Here is a 16,283-nt window from a genome sequence, read left to right on the forward strand (position 1 = left end):
ACTGGCAGGGCAGGCTTAGATGGGATAGTAGGAAGAAATTCTTCCTTTGAGGGTAGTGAGGCTCAGGTGGCACAGGCTGCTCGGAAAAGATGTGGCTGCCCCTTCCCTGGAAGCGTCCAAGGCAGGTTGGACAGGACTTGGAGCAACCTGGGATAGTGGAAGGTGTCCCTGCCCATGGTGGGAAGGGGAGGGGGTGGAACTGGATGGGCTTTGAAATAGTGAGACCATGGCTATTAAGCCATGCAGTCCCAACTGCATCTCCCCCTTACATACAACTTAGCACCATAGCAAGAAATAAGGACCTGTTTTAATTCTGTTCTTACCTAAAGCTCCTGTTAAGGAAACTTCTCATGTTTGTAGTTAAGACAAAAATACTCCTGGAGAGTAATTTTTTCCTGGAGGAAAAATGAAATATTTTACAGAACTGATACACCACAGAAATCCTCACCATTTTTAAAAGTTCACTGAGGTAAGGCAGTTTTGCTAGGAATACCAATATTTTTGGCTTTCCTAGCCTGAGCTCCTGCCCTTTAAATGCACAGACATCTGAGCTCAGCATTCTCAAACCAAGAAGGGACTTTTGCTGCCTGCTGTCCTTCCAGACGCTCCTGGTTTAGAGACCCCACCTCAGCCATTTCATCTTCAAGAGAGATGCTGAGCTGCGAGTTCAGCACAGAAGCGGCTAAAGGATCATTCACTCACCAGCCCACAAACCTTGAGGGAAGACTCTTGCTCACTGTGGGAGCCCCACTTTGGATGGAGAGCACTTGGTACCAGGTGAGCTGAGATCCAGGGTCGTGGAGAACTACTGAGTAACTTGAACCTGGGATTGTGGGCCCAGGAATGGGGATGGTGAGCTCAGGAATAAGAGGCTGAGAGAGTTTTATACCAAGATGCTATTTACTTTGAACAGTCATATTCAGCCACGGTATAACATGTCTAATCAATCCACATGGATACACCTACAACAGGTAATTTAAAAAATAATAAATGAAGATGCTAATAAATTAAGTACATTTAACTTAGATGGGACAATGGTCTTTGTGACAGTGATGGCAAAGGCTGGATCTGCAGTCACTCCTCTAGGATGCAAATGCCAAGCAAGAAAATCCCTCTGGATCCCCCTCCCTTCAGTCCTCATCCCACAAATGCTTGAGACCGTAACTGAACACTCATGCTGGCCTCTGTCTATCCCATTGTCCCATGGGATCTCCACATTCCTCCATCCTCACAGCGTGCAACACTTTCCTTTTGCTTTCACTGCTTCACTGCATTGTTCCTTCCATTAGTACACAAACACTTTTCTATCTAATATAAATCAGAGTCTCCACAGCCCATCAAAGCCACGTCCAGCAGCATCTTGTGGCACTTAGCGAATGACAGTCCTTCTGTGGAGGCACCCAAAGGTGACAGCTTTACAAAAGAGAACAAGCTGCAAACATTTCAGATTTAATACAGAAATTTAATAGAGTCCACAGACACTAATGCTTCATCTGGAATCCAGTGACTTTTACACCTTCATGAGAAACAGAAGATGGATCCCACCCCAAACTGAAATAGAAGATTAGGGATTTTCATTTCTTTGCATGACAAAAGCACAAGCAACAGTGACTTTCAGAGGCTTGCTCTCCTACAGTGCTTAAATGCCTTGAAAACATCACCCACACCAGAGTGGAGAGTGTTTGCCATCCCGTGCCTTACTTAACCCCTACTACAGGATAAAGAAACTGGAGCTGTGATATGAGAATAGTGATTGAGTTCAGAGGACAAACCGTGCACCCCCCTGCACTGATCCACAATCCACCAACACCTCGCCAGCTCAGCAGAGACTCAGTCTTCCTGCTTGCCTGGAAACTGCTGCCTTGGCAGCTCCTGAGGAGCAGAGCTGTTCTGGGAGAGCTGCAGTGTCTGTTCAGAAGGAGCTGTGTGTGAGCCAACACATGGTGTGTTCCTGTTTGTCTGAGGCAGCTGTGCCAGCAGGCTGATGGTAGCAGCAGCAGGACAGGGTGTGCTGCCAGCCCCACAAGCACCCAGGACAGGGAGCCCTGGCACCACTGCTGCCAGCTCCCTGGAAGCTGCTGATTTTCTCCCATGTGTGCTGATCATCCAGTCAAAATGTAAAAAGAAGGTGGTGCCTGCCTTCAGGGCAGGTAAAGGTGTCACTGTAGAGGTACAATGGAACAAGAACCCTTCCATGATGTGTGCACCCAGCACTGCTGTTGTTGGGTTCTCTCTAAGGAACAGACTTGACCCTCTTCCACACCATCAGGAGTGGATGTGATCCCTGTCTGCAGCCCCTCACTCCCACTTTCCATACTGGGGGGAATGAGCCTCCTGGGTCTTTGCTTTGTCAGCTCCAGAGCCTCCTGTTCCTGCCTGCTTGTTTTGTTGGTGTTGCCAGCAGAGATCCAGCTCTGCCTCACGTCAGTCTGTGTGTGTTTCCTTCTCCTTGGGAAGCAGCAGGCTCGACCTGGCAGGAGAGCTGGTAGCTCTTTTGATCACCTCCATCCACCTGCCAAGAAAAGACAGGAGAAATGTTTAACCCTCACTCACAGGTAATCTTGTCCTTTGTTATGAGTTGTACCTCTTTCCCAAACCTCCCAAAACAGCCATTTTCTTTCTTTCACAAGTCTTCTGGAAAATTAACTCTTCAAAGGGACAGCTTGAGATGTGGCAAATACCCTGCAGAACATGGTTGCCTATCCAAGTAACAAGTCCACAGTGCTCTGAGCTCCAGAGAACTCTCATGAGAGCTCACTGTGTTCTCTCCTCAGTGCTATCAAGGATGACAAGCTGACAATAATTATTGCTTTTCTTAACAATAAATTAGGAAATAGGTAACAGCCTTGCTCCTGTGGAAGAAAGCAAAGCAACAGAGAAAAAAGCAAGACAAATCCACTGTGAATTGGACATTTTTCCCCTGAAATCCCTACATGATAAAGACCACAACTTATGGCTCGGGTAGCAGATACCTCAGCTGTTCACAAGTGTGTGACACTCTCCCAAGGAAGGGGGACATGTGACACCTCAGTAAAACCACATTCCAAAACTACCAATACAACCCCGCATGGCAGGACCCAGTGCAAGGGTTCTCAACACAGCAGCAAAGTTTTGTACAAAGTTTTTTGTGGTGCATTTCACACACAGTTTGGACCCTCTGTGGAAGCCCCTAAGAGCAATTATAGAGGATAACAAGAAAATGTAATTACAGAGAAACCAGAAGTGAAAAGGAGCCCTGCACTTGTTGCTCTCGGCCTCGTGTTGTAACTTCTGCTCCCAGAGATGAAAGATAAAAACTAAAGAACTCTTTACAGAACCTGGAAATCTGACTCCCAAAGAGCTGGAGGAGCTGAGCACCCCACAGCACTTCCCCTCCTACATTCCTCTCTGGCTCCAACAAAGCCCCAGACTCCTGGCACAAAGCACAGCTCACAGCTCCAGGTGCATCCCCAGCTCTTCCACACACAGAGGAGGGTTCTGTCAGAGGAGGGATCCCCAAATATCATTGGTGGGGAGAAGAAGGGAACATTATTCCTGAGAATGCACTGGAAGATCAATCAGACTAGGAGGAAAGAGGGGATAAAAGGACAAGCCACAGTTAAGAGCAGGTTATAAACCAAGACAGAGAAACCAGAAAATTACCTCTCAAAGGTGTATTTGCTCTCAGCCCTGAAGAAATACACGTGGGACTTGAACTGCAGCTTGAAGACATAATCCTTCTGAATCCCATCCGCCTCCACAGGGCAGCTGACCGTGTAGCCAAGCAGGGGGAGGCTGGCCAGGGGATAATCATCCTGCAAGAGCCCAAGAGCCAGCCCTGAGTGCCAGGCACCCCTGCCATGCAGCCTGTGTACCACAGGGAAGGGCTGTGCACTCTTGTTCAGGAGACAACAGGACAACTCTTCTGGCAAGGCCACCAACTGCTTATAATTAAACCTTCCCCCAACTCCTTTCATTTTTTATAGTTATTTTGCTTCTGTTCCTCTGCCCAATGCTGCCTCCTGGGCTCCCTCCTCCTTCTCTGCACCCTTTCTATGGAACTTGAAACACAGATCTGACAAAAAAGGTGTGAAGTAACTCTCACAAAAGAAATGTGACCTCAAGGCAAGAAGCCAGAATAACCCAATTCCTGGGTTAACACAGTTTATTTGGTTAATAAGATGAAAAGATTGCACTGCATCATGGTTCATTATCAAGCAGGTGCTGGATGCACCATGGGCAGAAAAACCCCTGGAGCCTGTCAGGCTGAGCTGAAGCCCAGCACAGACAGAAGTGGGCAAAGAAGACCCAAAGGCTGCTGTGTCCCTCACAGCCCTCAGTCACTGCATGAGGAGACATTTCCCCCTCACCCACAGAAGGTCACTACCATCAGAACTGGAAATTTAAGTTCCACAAGAAGTGCCCACAGCCTTTCAGAGACCAACTTCATTATGAGCTACCTCCTCTTCCCCTTGTTACTCTCCTTCCAACAGCAGTGATTTGCCCCTGGAGCTGAAAGCCAAGGATCCCCAGGTCCCCCCAGCACCCTGACCATCACCCCCTCACCTACACCTGCCCACCTGGTGTGTCTTGTAGAAGAACAAGCAGAAGTTGGTGAAGACGACCCACAGTTTCTGCCAGCCATTGCTGTTCTTGAACTTCCTCAGCAAATACCCAGAGAGCTGGTTCTGGTAGAAAGGAAAAGAGGACTGCCATGAAATCACAGGCTGCCATCCTGCTGCTGCTCCTGCACTTCTCCCTGGTGTCAAAGGCCTCCCAGGTATGGTGACAGCCACCAGGGTCCCTCCCCTTCAGCCACCCTTTCTGACATGCAGAGAACCCACAGGGAACACACTGTGTGAGAAGGGAAATAAAGCAGGAGGGGAAACAGAGGACTGCAGAGCTGGGAGATAAACAACACGTGGCAGCCACACGAAGCAAAGCCGGCGTGGAAGGGGCTGCAGGGAGGGGAACACCACTGCCTTGGAGTCAGCCAGCAGGAGAGGGAAACCTCTGGCATGGAATGACAGCACAGGAATTTTGTAATTTAAGAAAAAGACAGGATATGTGGCAGATTTACAGAGAACCATTTTTTGAGGGATAGACAGGAGGAAATCCTGTCTTAACAAGGCAGTGGTACACATCTGCCTCTGAGGACGAGGATCCTCACGTGAGCAGTTAGGAAGCAGGACATTTTCCTGGGCATCCCATGGCTCCTCCCCACCAGCACAAAATGTGAGAGGCATCTTTACCTGGATCATGCACAAGTAATCAGACAGGGATAGGCTCTGGTTCCGGTACCAACAAACATGGGTGATTGTGTTGGGCCGTTGGGCCTGGCCCAGCAAATAGCGAGGAGGAAGCTCTGGAGAAACAGCAAGAGAGCAGAAAACTGAGCAGAGAAAGGGGGAGAGAAAGAGAAAAACAGAATGTTAGGGTGAGAGGAGTGATGCAAGAAAGGTGGCTGTCAAAGGAAAATGGATTGTGAAAAAAAATGACGGTGTTAGAACATGGAACAGATCAGAGTGAGAGCGAGTGCAAGAACTCACACATTCAATCCCAGAACCTGTAGCAGGGTGGGCTTGTTATCCATGCACAGAACTGTGAACTGGTGTCTTTCCCAAGCAGGGAAAAGCCTGTCCCCTCCAACAGAAACCACGACAGAAGCCAGCTCAAGTGCCCAGTGTCTGTACCTCGAGCTCAGGTCACATCTATAGCGCTTCCCTTACCAAGCTGATCCACACGGTCTCTATCAGAAAAACACAGGAGCTCCAGTGCCCAATTTTTTAACTCCACTTAAACAAGTGCCTCAAGAGCAGAGCAGGACAGGCAGGCACAGACACAGGCTGCAGCCCTCTGCCCCATTGCTTTTGTCAGGTTAGTGACCTCCTTTCTCTGTCCATGTTATTTAGGGTCCTTCCCACTTCTGGAAGCCTTCCAAGCATGCCAGCCTCCAGGCAGGTGTCCTACCCTGCCAAACTGCTGCCTAAAGTAAAACCATAGAGTTGGTGCAAGCAGTGTAAGGAGTGCTGAGCTGATCAGTCTCAAAATCTGCAGGATTCAGTGCCCAAATGTGCCACCCGTGCTGCCTTGAACTGTGAGTAACAGCAAGACTGCAGGTACCAGTGGCTCACAGAATCCCAAAAAGGTTTGGGTTGGAAGGGACCTTAGAGCTCATCTGGTTCCAACCCCTGCCATGGGCAGGGACCCCTTCCACTAGACCAGGTTGCTCAGACTCCCACCCAACCTGGCCTTGAACACCTCCATGGGCACATAATGAACATCTCTGCTCAGCATAAAATGATGCTGCCATGAAAAGACACTCGGCTGCTCAGTCCTGCCAGTGAGGGAAGGGCAGAGAATTCCAACTGAAATCTCTCTTCTTAATTCTGGGTGCAGTACAGCTACTAACCAGAGCTCAGTACAGCACAGTCAGTCTCTAAAGGAAAATATCATGGATAGGGAACCATTAAGGTTGGAAAAGACCTCCAAGATCATCAAGTCCAACCTCTGACCAAATCCCACTGAACAATTTGGCAAAGTGCCACATCCACACATTCTCTGAACATTTCTGGGGATAGTGACCCCACCACTGCCCTGGGCAGCCTGTTCCAATGCTTAACCACTCTTTTTGTGAAGAAATTCTTCCTGATTCCCAACCTGAACCTCCACTGTGCAGCTTGAGGCCATTCCCTCTTGTCCTGCCCCTTGTTCCCTGGGAGCAGAGCCCAACCTCCACCTGGCTGTCCCCTCCTGTCAGAGAGTTGTGCAGAGCCAGAAGGTCCCCTCCAAGCCTCCTTTTCTCCAGGCTGAGCCCTCTCAGCTGTTAGTGGTGCTTCAGACCCTCCTCCAGCTCCACTGTCATTCTCTGGACACGCTCCAGCCCCTCAATGTCCTTCTTGTCACGAGGGGCCCAAAACTGACCCCAGGATTTGAGGTGCACCAGCAGTACCCAGCACAGGGAATGCTCAGTCCTCCTGCAAGCAGGGTGAAACCCAAAGGAGCAATTCAGTGCCAGCATATCCTGGGCTTCCTTTAAACCTTCCCTGCTTTGGTCCCGCTGCCGAAGCAAAGCCCTGCTGCACGGAGAGCGCGAGTGCGGACACACAGACAGCCACAGAGGGGACAGCATGCAGAGGTGGTGGGTGGCCCACGCTCTCCCTGGACACAGAACCTCTGCCAAGGCCGAGTGGGAGATGGAGGCCAGGGCAGGAGGGACAGAGCGAGGCCAGCGCTGCGCCCGCGGTACCTCGACGGCCGCACTGTGGTCGGCCATGGAGACGCTGGTGTTGCGGTACCAGCACACGTGCATGGTGGTGTTGGCACGGTGGTGGCTCTGCCTGTCCAAGGAGCTACGGGAGGAGTGAATGTCATCTTCGGACTCCTGTTCTACAGAGACCTCATCAGAGGATCCTGGGGGAGGAGAATTGGGTAGTGGTTTAAGAAAACTGTGCAATAGAAAAAGCAAGAGAAGCTGGGATTCCTGAGAAAGGCGGTTTTCTCTTGCCATGGTCCAGTTTTAAGTATGTCAAGCTGAGCTGGTTACGCAGCTCCTCTGACCACTCTGAGCACATCAGTCTGAGTTTCATAACTCAGTTCTGCCTGGGGCAGCTGACTCACAGGATCAAAGGATAGTCTGGGTTTGAAGGGACCTTAAAGCTCATAATTCCAACCCCCTGCCATGGGCAGGGACACCTTCCACTAGAATAAAATCACAGAGTGGTTTGAGTCAGTGCTGTGTCCAACAAGCAAAAATGACCACACTTCATCTTGAGTCAAGGAACAGAACAGAGGTCTCCAAGAAAAAATACTCCATGTTTCAGCACAGCCATAACACCATCAGACAAGCACAGGAGTACTGGGCTATAAAAGCTGACCTCCAGAGACACTACATTTTGGACAAAAAAACCTCACCACTTAGTAAAATTGAGAAAAATCTATGTAAAGGGTGACTAAGGGACCTTATAAAATTAACAACTCTACAATGGGAGCATCTCTGCTGCATTTAAAGCTATCTTGAACATAAGTCTAGGAAGACAAGCATATCTCTTTTGATTAAAACCAAAGCCCAATTAATTCTCCATTATCATATGAATTATAAAAATATGTCATTTATGTCATCAAAAGGAAAAGCAGAAAGGACAGGACAACTGCTGCTTTTCAGGGAGGCAGGGAACACCACTTACTGTTGGAGCGGTTGCACACGGAGTTTTCCAGAAGCATCTCGGATTTCTCTGTAGATTTCTTGGCCATTTCAATTGCCACATTTAGGTCTTCCATCCACTTGCCCATCTCCAGGCGGGTGCTGCAAGGGAAGCAGTGGGAATGGGGATCTGCCAGCCCAGAACTGTGCCTGTGTGCTGAAGGCACAGGTCACTGCCCAAAATGTGGGACAGTGTCCTTCCATTAGATAAATAAAACCAAAATTAGAATTCCTCCAAAGCAGGAGCCTTCCAGAGAGGAAAGTAACCTCATACAGCCTCCACCTCTATAGTCAAGCCTTGAAACAAGACTAAACTAACAAACACTTGGGCTTTATAGCAAATAAAATGAACAGACAGCTGGCAGGGGTCAGGAGAGGAATTCTGGAGATGGGGGATATGAGCCATGACTTTTTTTGAAGGATAAATGGCAGCATGAAGCACAGCCCATCTTTTAAAGGGCATCTGGGGTGTACCTGGCATCTCAAGCAAGTAAAACCCAGAGCACAGGAAGAGGAAGCTTCCTTGCCCCCTCCCAGGATCCACTACAAGGTGAGACCTTCACAGCCCTTCAAGGTGTATCTGTATCCACAGGGATGCAACAGAGAAGGTTTAGCCTTAGACACAGCCACAACATTTCTTTGTTTTGGTAACCACCTTTTTTTTTTTTTTTTTTTTTAAAGTTTTAAATTTAGACTGAAAATTCCACATTTGGTCTAAGCCTAACAGCAATTTTTATTTTTGACAGGTAACCTTTGAGCTATTTTAAAGTCATGACAAGGTAAAAATTCTGTTTATTTTTCTAAATTTAGGAATCTCAAGCACCTTATGGCTCACAGCTGCTGAGAAATGGTTATCTTAAAAAAAATGCATTCTCAGGTGTTAGTTTGGAATTTTAAAAAATACATCTGCATACCAAAGGTATTGGCTCCTGTGCCACTACACACCTGATTTATAAATATACTAGTGGTTATTTTTCAAGAACAAGTCATCAAGCAGTAAAAACCCTATGATTTAAGGTTGAGCTTTAGTGCTCCCAACCCTGCATTGTTGGCATTCCTGATTCCAGCTGGGTTTTCACAGCAGACTTGCAGAAAGACAAGAACTCCTAAAGCTAATCCTGACACAGGTGTAGGAGCCATCCTAATTACAAAAAGATACCAAACTCAGTGCACAGGGGTAATTTAGGCTGAAAAAGTACTGGTTTTTATTTCCAAGTCAGCCTTTAACTCTTCCCCAGCTTCCTCCAGGAGATTCTGCAGGAACTCTCCCCTCCTCACAGCAATTCATATGTTATGAATTTTAATTCTTTTAAGTCTCTAAAATATTTGTATGTTTAGATTTTGTCTCCTGAAGTGGTTTGAAGGATGACACTGGCAACTCCCAAATAAACAAGCACAATGGCAAACTTATTGCTGCTGTTTTGGGTCAGACAGAAACACAGAACCACAGGATGGTTTGGGTGGGAAGGGAACTTAAAGCCCATCTCATCCCACTCCATGAGGGCAGGGACATCTTCCACTATCCCAGGGTGCTCCAAGTCCTGTCCAACCTGGCCTTGGACATTTCCAGGGCTGGGGCAGCCACAGCTGCCCTGGACAACTATGCCAGGGCCTCAGCACCTTCACAGGTAAGAATTCCTTCCCAATATCCCATCTAACCCTGCCCTCTGGCAGTGGGAAGCCATTCCCCCTTGTCCTGTCCCTACAGGCCCCTGTCCAAAGTCTTTTTCCATCTTCCTTGTCAGCTCCTTCAGGCACTGGAAGGCCACAGTGAGGTCACCTGGAGCTTCTCTTCTCCAGGCTGAACAATCCCAGCTCTCCCAGCCTTTCCTCCCAGCAGAGCTGCTCCATCCCTCTGCTCACCCTGGTGCCTCCTCTGGACTCTCTCCAGCAGCTCCAGGTCCCTCCTGTGCTGGGCCCAGGGCTGGGGCAGCTCTGCAGGTGGGGTCTCACCTGAGCAGGGCAGAGGGGCAGAATCCCAATCCCTTTCCTGCTGCCCACACTGGGATCAAGCCAGGATAAACTACTGCTTCCCAAAATTCAACACTGAAAAAAGGAGCTGTGAAGAGTCCTGGGCTTATTTTGAAGTCCAGAGGATGCATAAAACACCCCTCTGGCTCTGCACCACTTGAGCAGTAACTTTCTGGAGAAGGAATCCATCAAAGCCACAGGAAAACTAAGATTACCTGGCTGCCACCACTATGGTTTTCTGTGCAGAATAGATTGTGAAGCAGTGTGGGACAGACCATTCATTCTCACTCTCCTCCACCTGCAGGAAAAGAAAAGATTTTTCTCATCAGTGCTCAGTCACCAATAAACACTAAAACTGCCCTGTGCTGGTTGGGACTGGAGTCAAACAGGATTCCAACCTGGCTGCAGGAAGTGCAGAACAGCAACTCTTTGACGAATACCACCTACTTTCAAGTCTATTTTGGCTCTATATGAAAATCTATGGTGTGTTTCTACTGCAGGGGCACAACACCACTTCCAGCAGGACAAGGAAAGGAAGGGGTTGGAGCAGATTTGGCTCATTACTCACCGGGGGGTCGAGCACTATCAGCTGCAAACCAAAGACAGAAAGAACAATCGTGTTAGAAAAGGTGTGGGGAGGCAGGAGGATTGATTACATGCCCAGGTGTGTGCAGGGGAACAAAACACCAGGATAAATAAATCCCTATTTCCAGATCAGCCTCTCACAGCAGCGTGAAAATGAATGGGCAACAGGCTGTGCTCCAGCTGTTCTGCTAATATGGAAGGAACAAACTCATCACCTGCAGGTAAAGAAAGCTCTGTTTGACACACATCAAGGTCCAATTGCTGCTGAGACCTGCCTTGGAGCAGTTTGTGGCTTTGGTCCTTGTGCCCTGAAGGAATTCTTCAGCCTGCCTTAGGCAAAGCCATTTCCTTAACCCTGTGGTGCAACATGGAGCCACTTACCAACATGCCGTGCAGAGAGAGGTGTCCGTGGATTTTGAACTGATTTGTCCCTGTGACCCCTTTGCTTGTGTACAGTAACATATCTGAGAACTGGAAAGGCAGGAAGAGAACAATCAGTGCTCTGAAAGCAGCAGGCAGGGCCAAGGATTTTTTGACATCTCCTTAAAAATTTGTTGCTTAAAGGCCATTGTAGATGCATGAAAAATGCCATTTCTCAGTTTGGCCAACTACCCTCCCAACCACTCTTTTGATTACTTATAAAAGAGGAAATTAAGTCTTTAAATTCTGTTAAAACTCTGTGCCATTAAGGAACCAAGTTGACCAGAGAATAGTGCCACAACCACGCCCTCTAAAAACATTGCACAGAGTGAGTTTTCAGTCTCAGGTGCTGATTTTAAGCACAAGTACAAGAAAACACACTTCCCCAACAACTTTATCTTGAAGACCTTGGGTTTATAAAAGTCAGGAGCAACACCCACCAGAAAGAACATCCGCTGCTGTAAGCCCTTCTTAGTGAGCTTGTACAAGCAACCTTCCCGGATAAACTCCTGCAGTGGAAAAGAAAAAGTTAAACAATGTTTGATCTTTCCTGACTTGAGGGAATTTTATTTTCATCCCAGAGTACACAGATGTTGATTGGTGCTCAGCAATGACCACTAACAGATTTCTTAGAGGCCCGATGACACTTTCCTTCCTTTTTTGTGACATGAATCAGCTCCTTGCTGCAGCCAGCATTTAAATCGGTGAAGGAAGAGAAGGGAAAGGAGCAGAATTCCTGTTGGACACCAGCAGTTCACCTATCACACTTACATCCCACTGCAGTGACTGCCATAGCATCCCCAAAGCACATGTGATGCTCCTGTATTTATGCCCAGTACATCTATCAAAAACAAAGAAACAAAAAACCAGGCAGGAACTGCACAAACTCCTGTAATACAGAGGCACCCACACCAGTTCAGCCCAGTGCTGTGGCTCTCATCATCCCTGTGCTCCCTGAGTTTGCACCAGGCAGACACAAGCAGAGCTGGGAGTGCATTTCCAGTAGGACACACCAGTTCCCACTCACGCACAAAGCACCACACCCAGCACACCCAGTATCTGTACTGGAAACACAAAACTGCAGCCAGAGTTTAAGCAGAATCTTTTCTGATCCATTCCTCAGAATCTCACCAAGGTGATGACCCCATCATCCATGGCATTCACTAAGAGACAGTTACATGAAGCCTTCACAGTTGTCCCATAGACCAGAGGGGCAGTGATGGCAAATCCACGCTTCAAAGGCACTTCCTTGGAAATAAAACCAACAAAGGCTCTAAAAACTAAGCAGAGGCACTTACCCTGCCAGGTGCTGTGAGATTGTCTATCCCAATCAGGTCGTGCTGCAGCTCTGTAAGCTTCTGGAAGTTTTCCAGGCGGATGAGGCTGTGCTGCAGCTGTGAGGTCATTTCTGTGACTTCCTTCAGGGCACCTGTGTGGAGAACAGCACCAATGGGACCAGAGCAGAGCAACCCAGGCCACCCATTTCACCCCTGGAAAACTGAATCTGCAATTTAGATTGGAAATTCACAGCAAATTTTAGAACAGAATGGTTTGTACGGAAGGGACCTACAATGATCACCCAGTCCAAATGCCAATTTAAGTGTATTTTAGAAAAGGGTAAAAAGAGCAAGCAACTTCATAGCATTTCCTATGATTCTGGAGATCATTGTGTATCTGAGATTTTGCTTAAACAAAAAGTATTTACCATGCAGCTGAAAGTAAATGAAAAGAATCAAACCAAACTATTTCTGGCAAAGATTACTTTGTAATGGAATTTACTACACAAGCTTCTGATGCTGCAAAACAAACACTTTTTGGTCACATTTTTACATCTAAATGACAAAAAGTTTGTTAAAAAAACCTCCTCTTTTTTTTTCCCTGCTAGGAGACAAGAAAAGGACTCATTTTCCAGCTTTGGTTGAAGCACTGAGATCCATAATGAGAAAACCACTTCCTGGAATGCCAGGAAAAAGAAGCACTTACATTGAATTTGTGGACATAATTGAAAATAAGTGAACCTAAGTGTTCAAGGCCAGGTTGGACGGTGTTCTGAGCATCTTGGTCTAGTAAAATTATCCCTGTCCATAGTGGAAGGGGAATGAGATGAGTTTTAAGGTCTCTTTCAACCCAAATCCTTCTGAGATTCTATGAGGGTATAATTCTTGTCTTCCCAGGGCACAGGCAGAGTTTTGGATGTCCATGGGGAGGGTGTTGCCAGCAGGACACGGCTGGGTGCTCACTCACTCCGGCAGTCGGCGAAGTCCCGGTGCTCTGCTGTGTAGTGCTTGCACAGCCTCCCCAGGATCAGCTTGTAGTGCATCAGTCTCTGGATGGGTTTGAGCAGGAAGGTGTTGAGGGGCAGGTAGCAAACCTTCTGCAGCTCAAACTCCTTATAAACCATCTCCAGCTTCTTGAGGCGTTTAGTTGCTTTCTCCAGTTCTGTCAGGACCTCGTCATGTTTCTGCAGATAACTGGTGAATTCCTGTGGAATTGGACAAAAAGTTACTTGGATCAAAGGAGAACTTTCATCATTAAAGGAAGTGGCAGGCAGCTTCTAGTCAAGGTCAAAATAGGTGTTTGTGTGGCATTGTGCCTGTGCCTGCTGGGAATATCAAATGCTGGTGGTGGAAATAGCAGTCCCACACTCCTGCACTCCCACTCAAGCCACTGGTTTTAATTAAATAATTACTCCACTACTGCAGCACCAATGTAACTGTCCCACAGAGGCACTCTGCTCCAAATAAAGTTGACTTCATTGCAGAAAAAAATATTCTGCCTTTAAAAAATATCTATATTTTTAAATTAAATAACCTTGTGAATCAAGGTCTCAATAGGGGAGCTAAATAAAGAACTTTTCTTTGTTTTCTGCTGAATAACCAACAAACACCTTTTCTCAAGGTAAATGTAGGTGTCTAAATAAGCAACAGTGACACAGAACCTTCCTGCAATTATTTTACCGTGTTTTCTTTTTAAATTCTTTCTCAACGATAGCTGTTTGCAAGTTACCTCAAGATCAACTGAAAAAGAAAAGGTTTAGATGGGATATTGGAAAGAAATTCTTCCCTGTGAGGGTGGTGTCAGATACTAGAATCTGATAGTTCATGGCTTAAACATTGTTAGGAACCTTTTGCCTGTTATGGGCAAACTGTATAAAGAAGCTACAGCCACAGAAGCCCAGCCCTCCCTGAAGATGCCTGACTGGAACTTTGGACTGTGAGTTAAGATGCCTTGATAAGATAAAGGGAACACTATTATTCAATAATCATGGGTCTAGGGAGAAGTAAACAAGGCAGAGGGAAAAGAATGCATGCCCAAGAAAGCCAAACCCAGCAGAAAATCATTCCTGGCTGGGTTTGGGAGGGGGAGGCCATAGCCCAAGAGGCCAGGTCTGCACAGAGCCCCCCAGACAAAGGGGAGAGGAGGAGAGTTTTGGGTGAGTGGTGAAACCTCCAGTCAGAGGCAGAGAACACCCTTACACCAACTGGGTCAGTTGTAAAACCCCCCAACTCCAGGAAGGCCACATCCATGGGACATGCATGTGGGAAGCAGCTGAGGGGGGGGGTCATAATCCATCAAAGACCCCTCCAAAGTGCTCCCCAGACTTATTCCTGTGGCCTTGCACCACAGGACTGCACGGGATGCAAAGTGATTCAGTCTGCTGCAACAGACTGTGTAAGATTTGTCCCCCCTCCAGGGGAGGTACCTGGGCATTCCACCTGGCCTGAGCACATATTTATCCTTGGATTCTATGTTTTGTGGGGGACCCTCACCACCAAGAAGTCCAGCTGGACAGGATCATCAGGACACTGGTGGGATGTACTGAGCAGTGATACTTTCTTTAATCTGTCTCTGTCCCTCTCTTTCTGTTCCCCCACCACTTTTCCATTTCTTTCTCCCCCCCCGCCCCCTCTGATATTTACTATTAAATAAAGCCCATACTATTGACTTTGGCACATGGTCTCATTTGCATTTCAATTTTCTTTTCCATTTCTATTAATTTTAAGAAGCAGACCATAACAGGTGGTGAGGCCCTGGCACAGGTTGCCCAGAGAAGCTGGGGCTGCTCTGGATCCCTGGAAGTGTCCAAGGCCAGGCTGGACAGGGCTTGGAGCACCCTGGTGTAGTGAGTGGAAGGTGTCCCTGCCCATGGCAGGGGCTGGGATGAGATGAGCTTTAAGGTCCCTTCTAACCCAAACACTCCTGGGATTCTGTGATTAAGGGAAATATTAACCCTGAGCTCTGCTCCTTGACAAAACCAAACAAAACAGAACACCTCAATAATCCCCAAATTCTACATCTTGAGTCCTGTGTCTACCTTCAAAGCGTGCATGTTCCTGAGCATGACATCTCCGATGCGCTGGAAATCCCCTTTCACGTGAGCATTGCTTCTGCCTTCCCTGGAACACATGGAGGGAGGAGAGAGGGGACACACATGGGGGGATCAAGACATTTGTTTTCTCCCTCCATCTTCCCTTGTAATTCATGAGAAGCTTTAGGCATTTGACATCCCTATTTCACTGTTCAGATTAAAAACTTGGTACATTAAATGCACAAAACAGCAAACACAAAGACATGCTTAAGAAACTGAGAAAGGACTAGAAATGAACTTGTGTGAAAGTCTATTTGAGAGTTTTATGTTTCAGACCTCCATATAAATGTTATAACATGACCCCACCTGATTTTGTGAATTAATTTTTGTTCATACTTTGTTTATGTTGATCACCTCCTTTTGAAAGGGTGAGTATATACAGTATATATATTATATACTGTAATATATAACAAATCAGGTCAGGAGAAAATAATACAAAGTTTAAAAGACTAAAAACATCATCTGTGAAATAAACTGCATTGCAAGAACCAAACTCCCACCTTCATCACAAAAATGTTTCCTAGATTTTCACCTGGAGATTCATTAACTGGAAGGTGTGGAAAAAAACACATGCATCATCTTTTTGATCTTGTGTTCCTTCTTTTTTCTAAGGCTTGAGAGACACCATCAGATTATATCAACAATTGATGATCTTAAAGGTGTTTTCCAAGCTAAATGATTCTGTGATTAAAAAACCCTCAGTCTGGTGCACAAGTCATACAACTACAGGATATTATATACAAGGCAAAGCTTGGA

General features: G+C 47.0%; 1 protein-coding gene across 4 annotated transcripts in view; it reads right to left on the reverse strand.

Annotated features, from left to right (window-relative positions):
• Positions 1-884: 884 nt before the first annotated feature.
• Positions 885-16,283, reverse strand: part of FARP2 (FERM, ARH/RhoGEF and pleckstrin domain protein 2) — a 73,480-nt gene continuing 58,081 nt past the window's right edge. For 3 of the 4 annotated variants that reach the window (XM_053986086.1, XM_053986085.1, XM_053986087.1), the window contains exons 17-27: positions 15,474-15,555; positions 13,403-13,640; positions 12,457-12,587; positions 11,599-11,667; positions 11,120-11,209; positions 10,369-10,451; positions 8,166-8,284; positions 7,229-7,392; positions 4,560-4,667; positions 3,643-3,794; positions 885-2,512 (exon numbers count right to left, since the gene is read on the reverse strand). In XM_053986086.1, coding sequence (XP_053842061.1) covers positions 2,425-2,512; positions 3,643-3,794; positions 4,560-4,667; positions 7,229-7,392; positions 8,166-8,284; positions 10,369-10,451; positions 11,120-11,209; positions 11,599-11,667; positions 12,457-12,587; positions 13,403-13,640; positions 15,474-15,555 — 1,324 coding nt within the window. In that variant the 3' untranslated portion in view covers positions 885-2,424. Of the gene's footprint in view, positions 2,513-3,642; positions 3,795-4,559; positions 4,668-5,231; positions 5,345-7,228; positions 7,393-8,165; positions 8,285-10,368; positions 10,452-11,119; positions 11,210-11,598; positions 11,668-12,456; positions 12,588-13,402; positions 13,641-15,473; positions 15,556-16,283 lie in introns of those variants that run through there. The other variant, XM_053986088.1, reaches the window with a different exon arrangement.

Source organism: Vidua macroura, chromosome 10 (genome assembly GCF_024509145.1).
Source record: "Vidua macroura isolate BioBank_ID:100142 chromosome 10, ASM2450914v1, whole genome shotgun sequence".
Classification (NCBI taxonomy): Eukaryota; Metazoa; Chordata; class Aves; order Passeriformes; family Viduidae; genus Vidua; species Vidua macroura.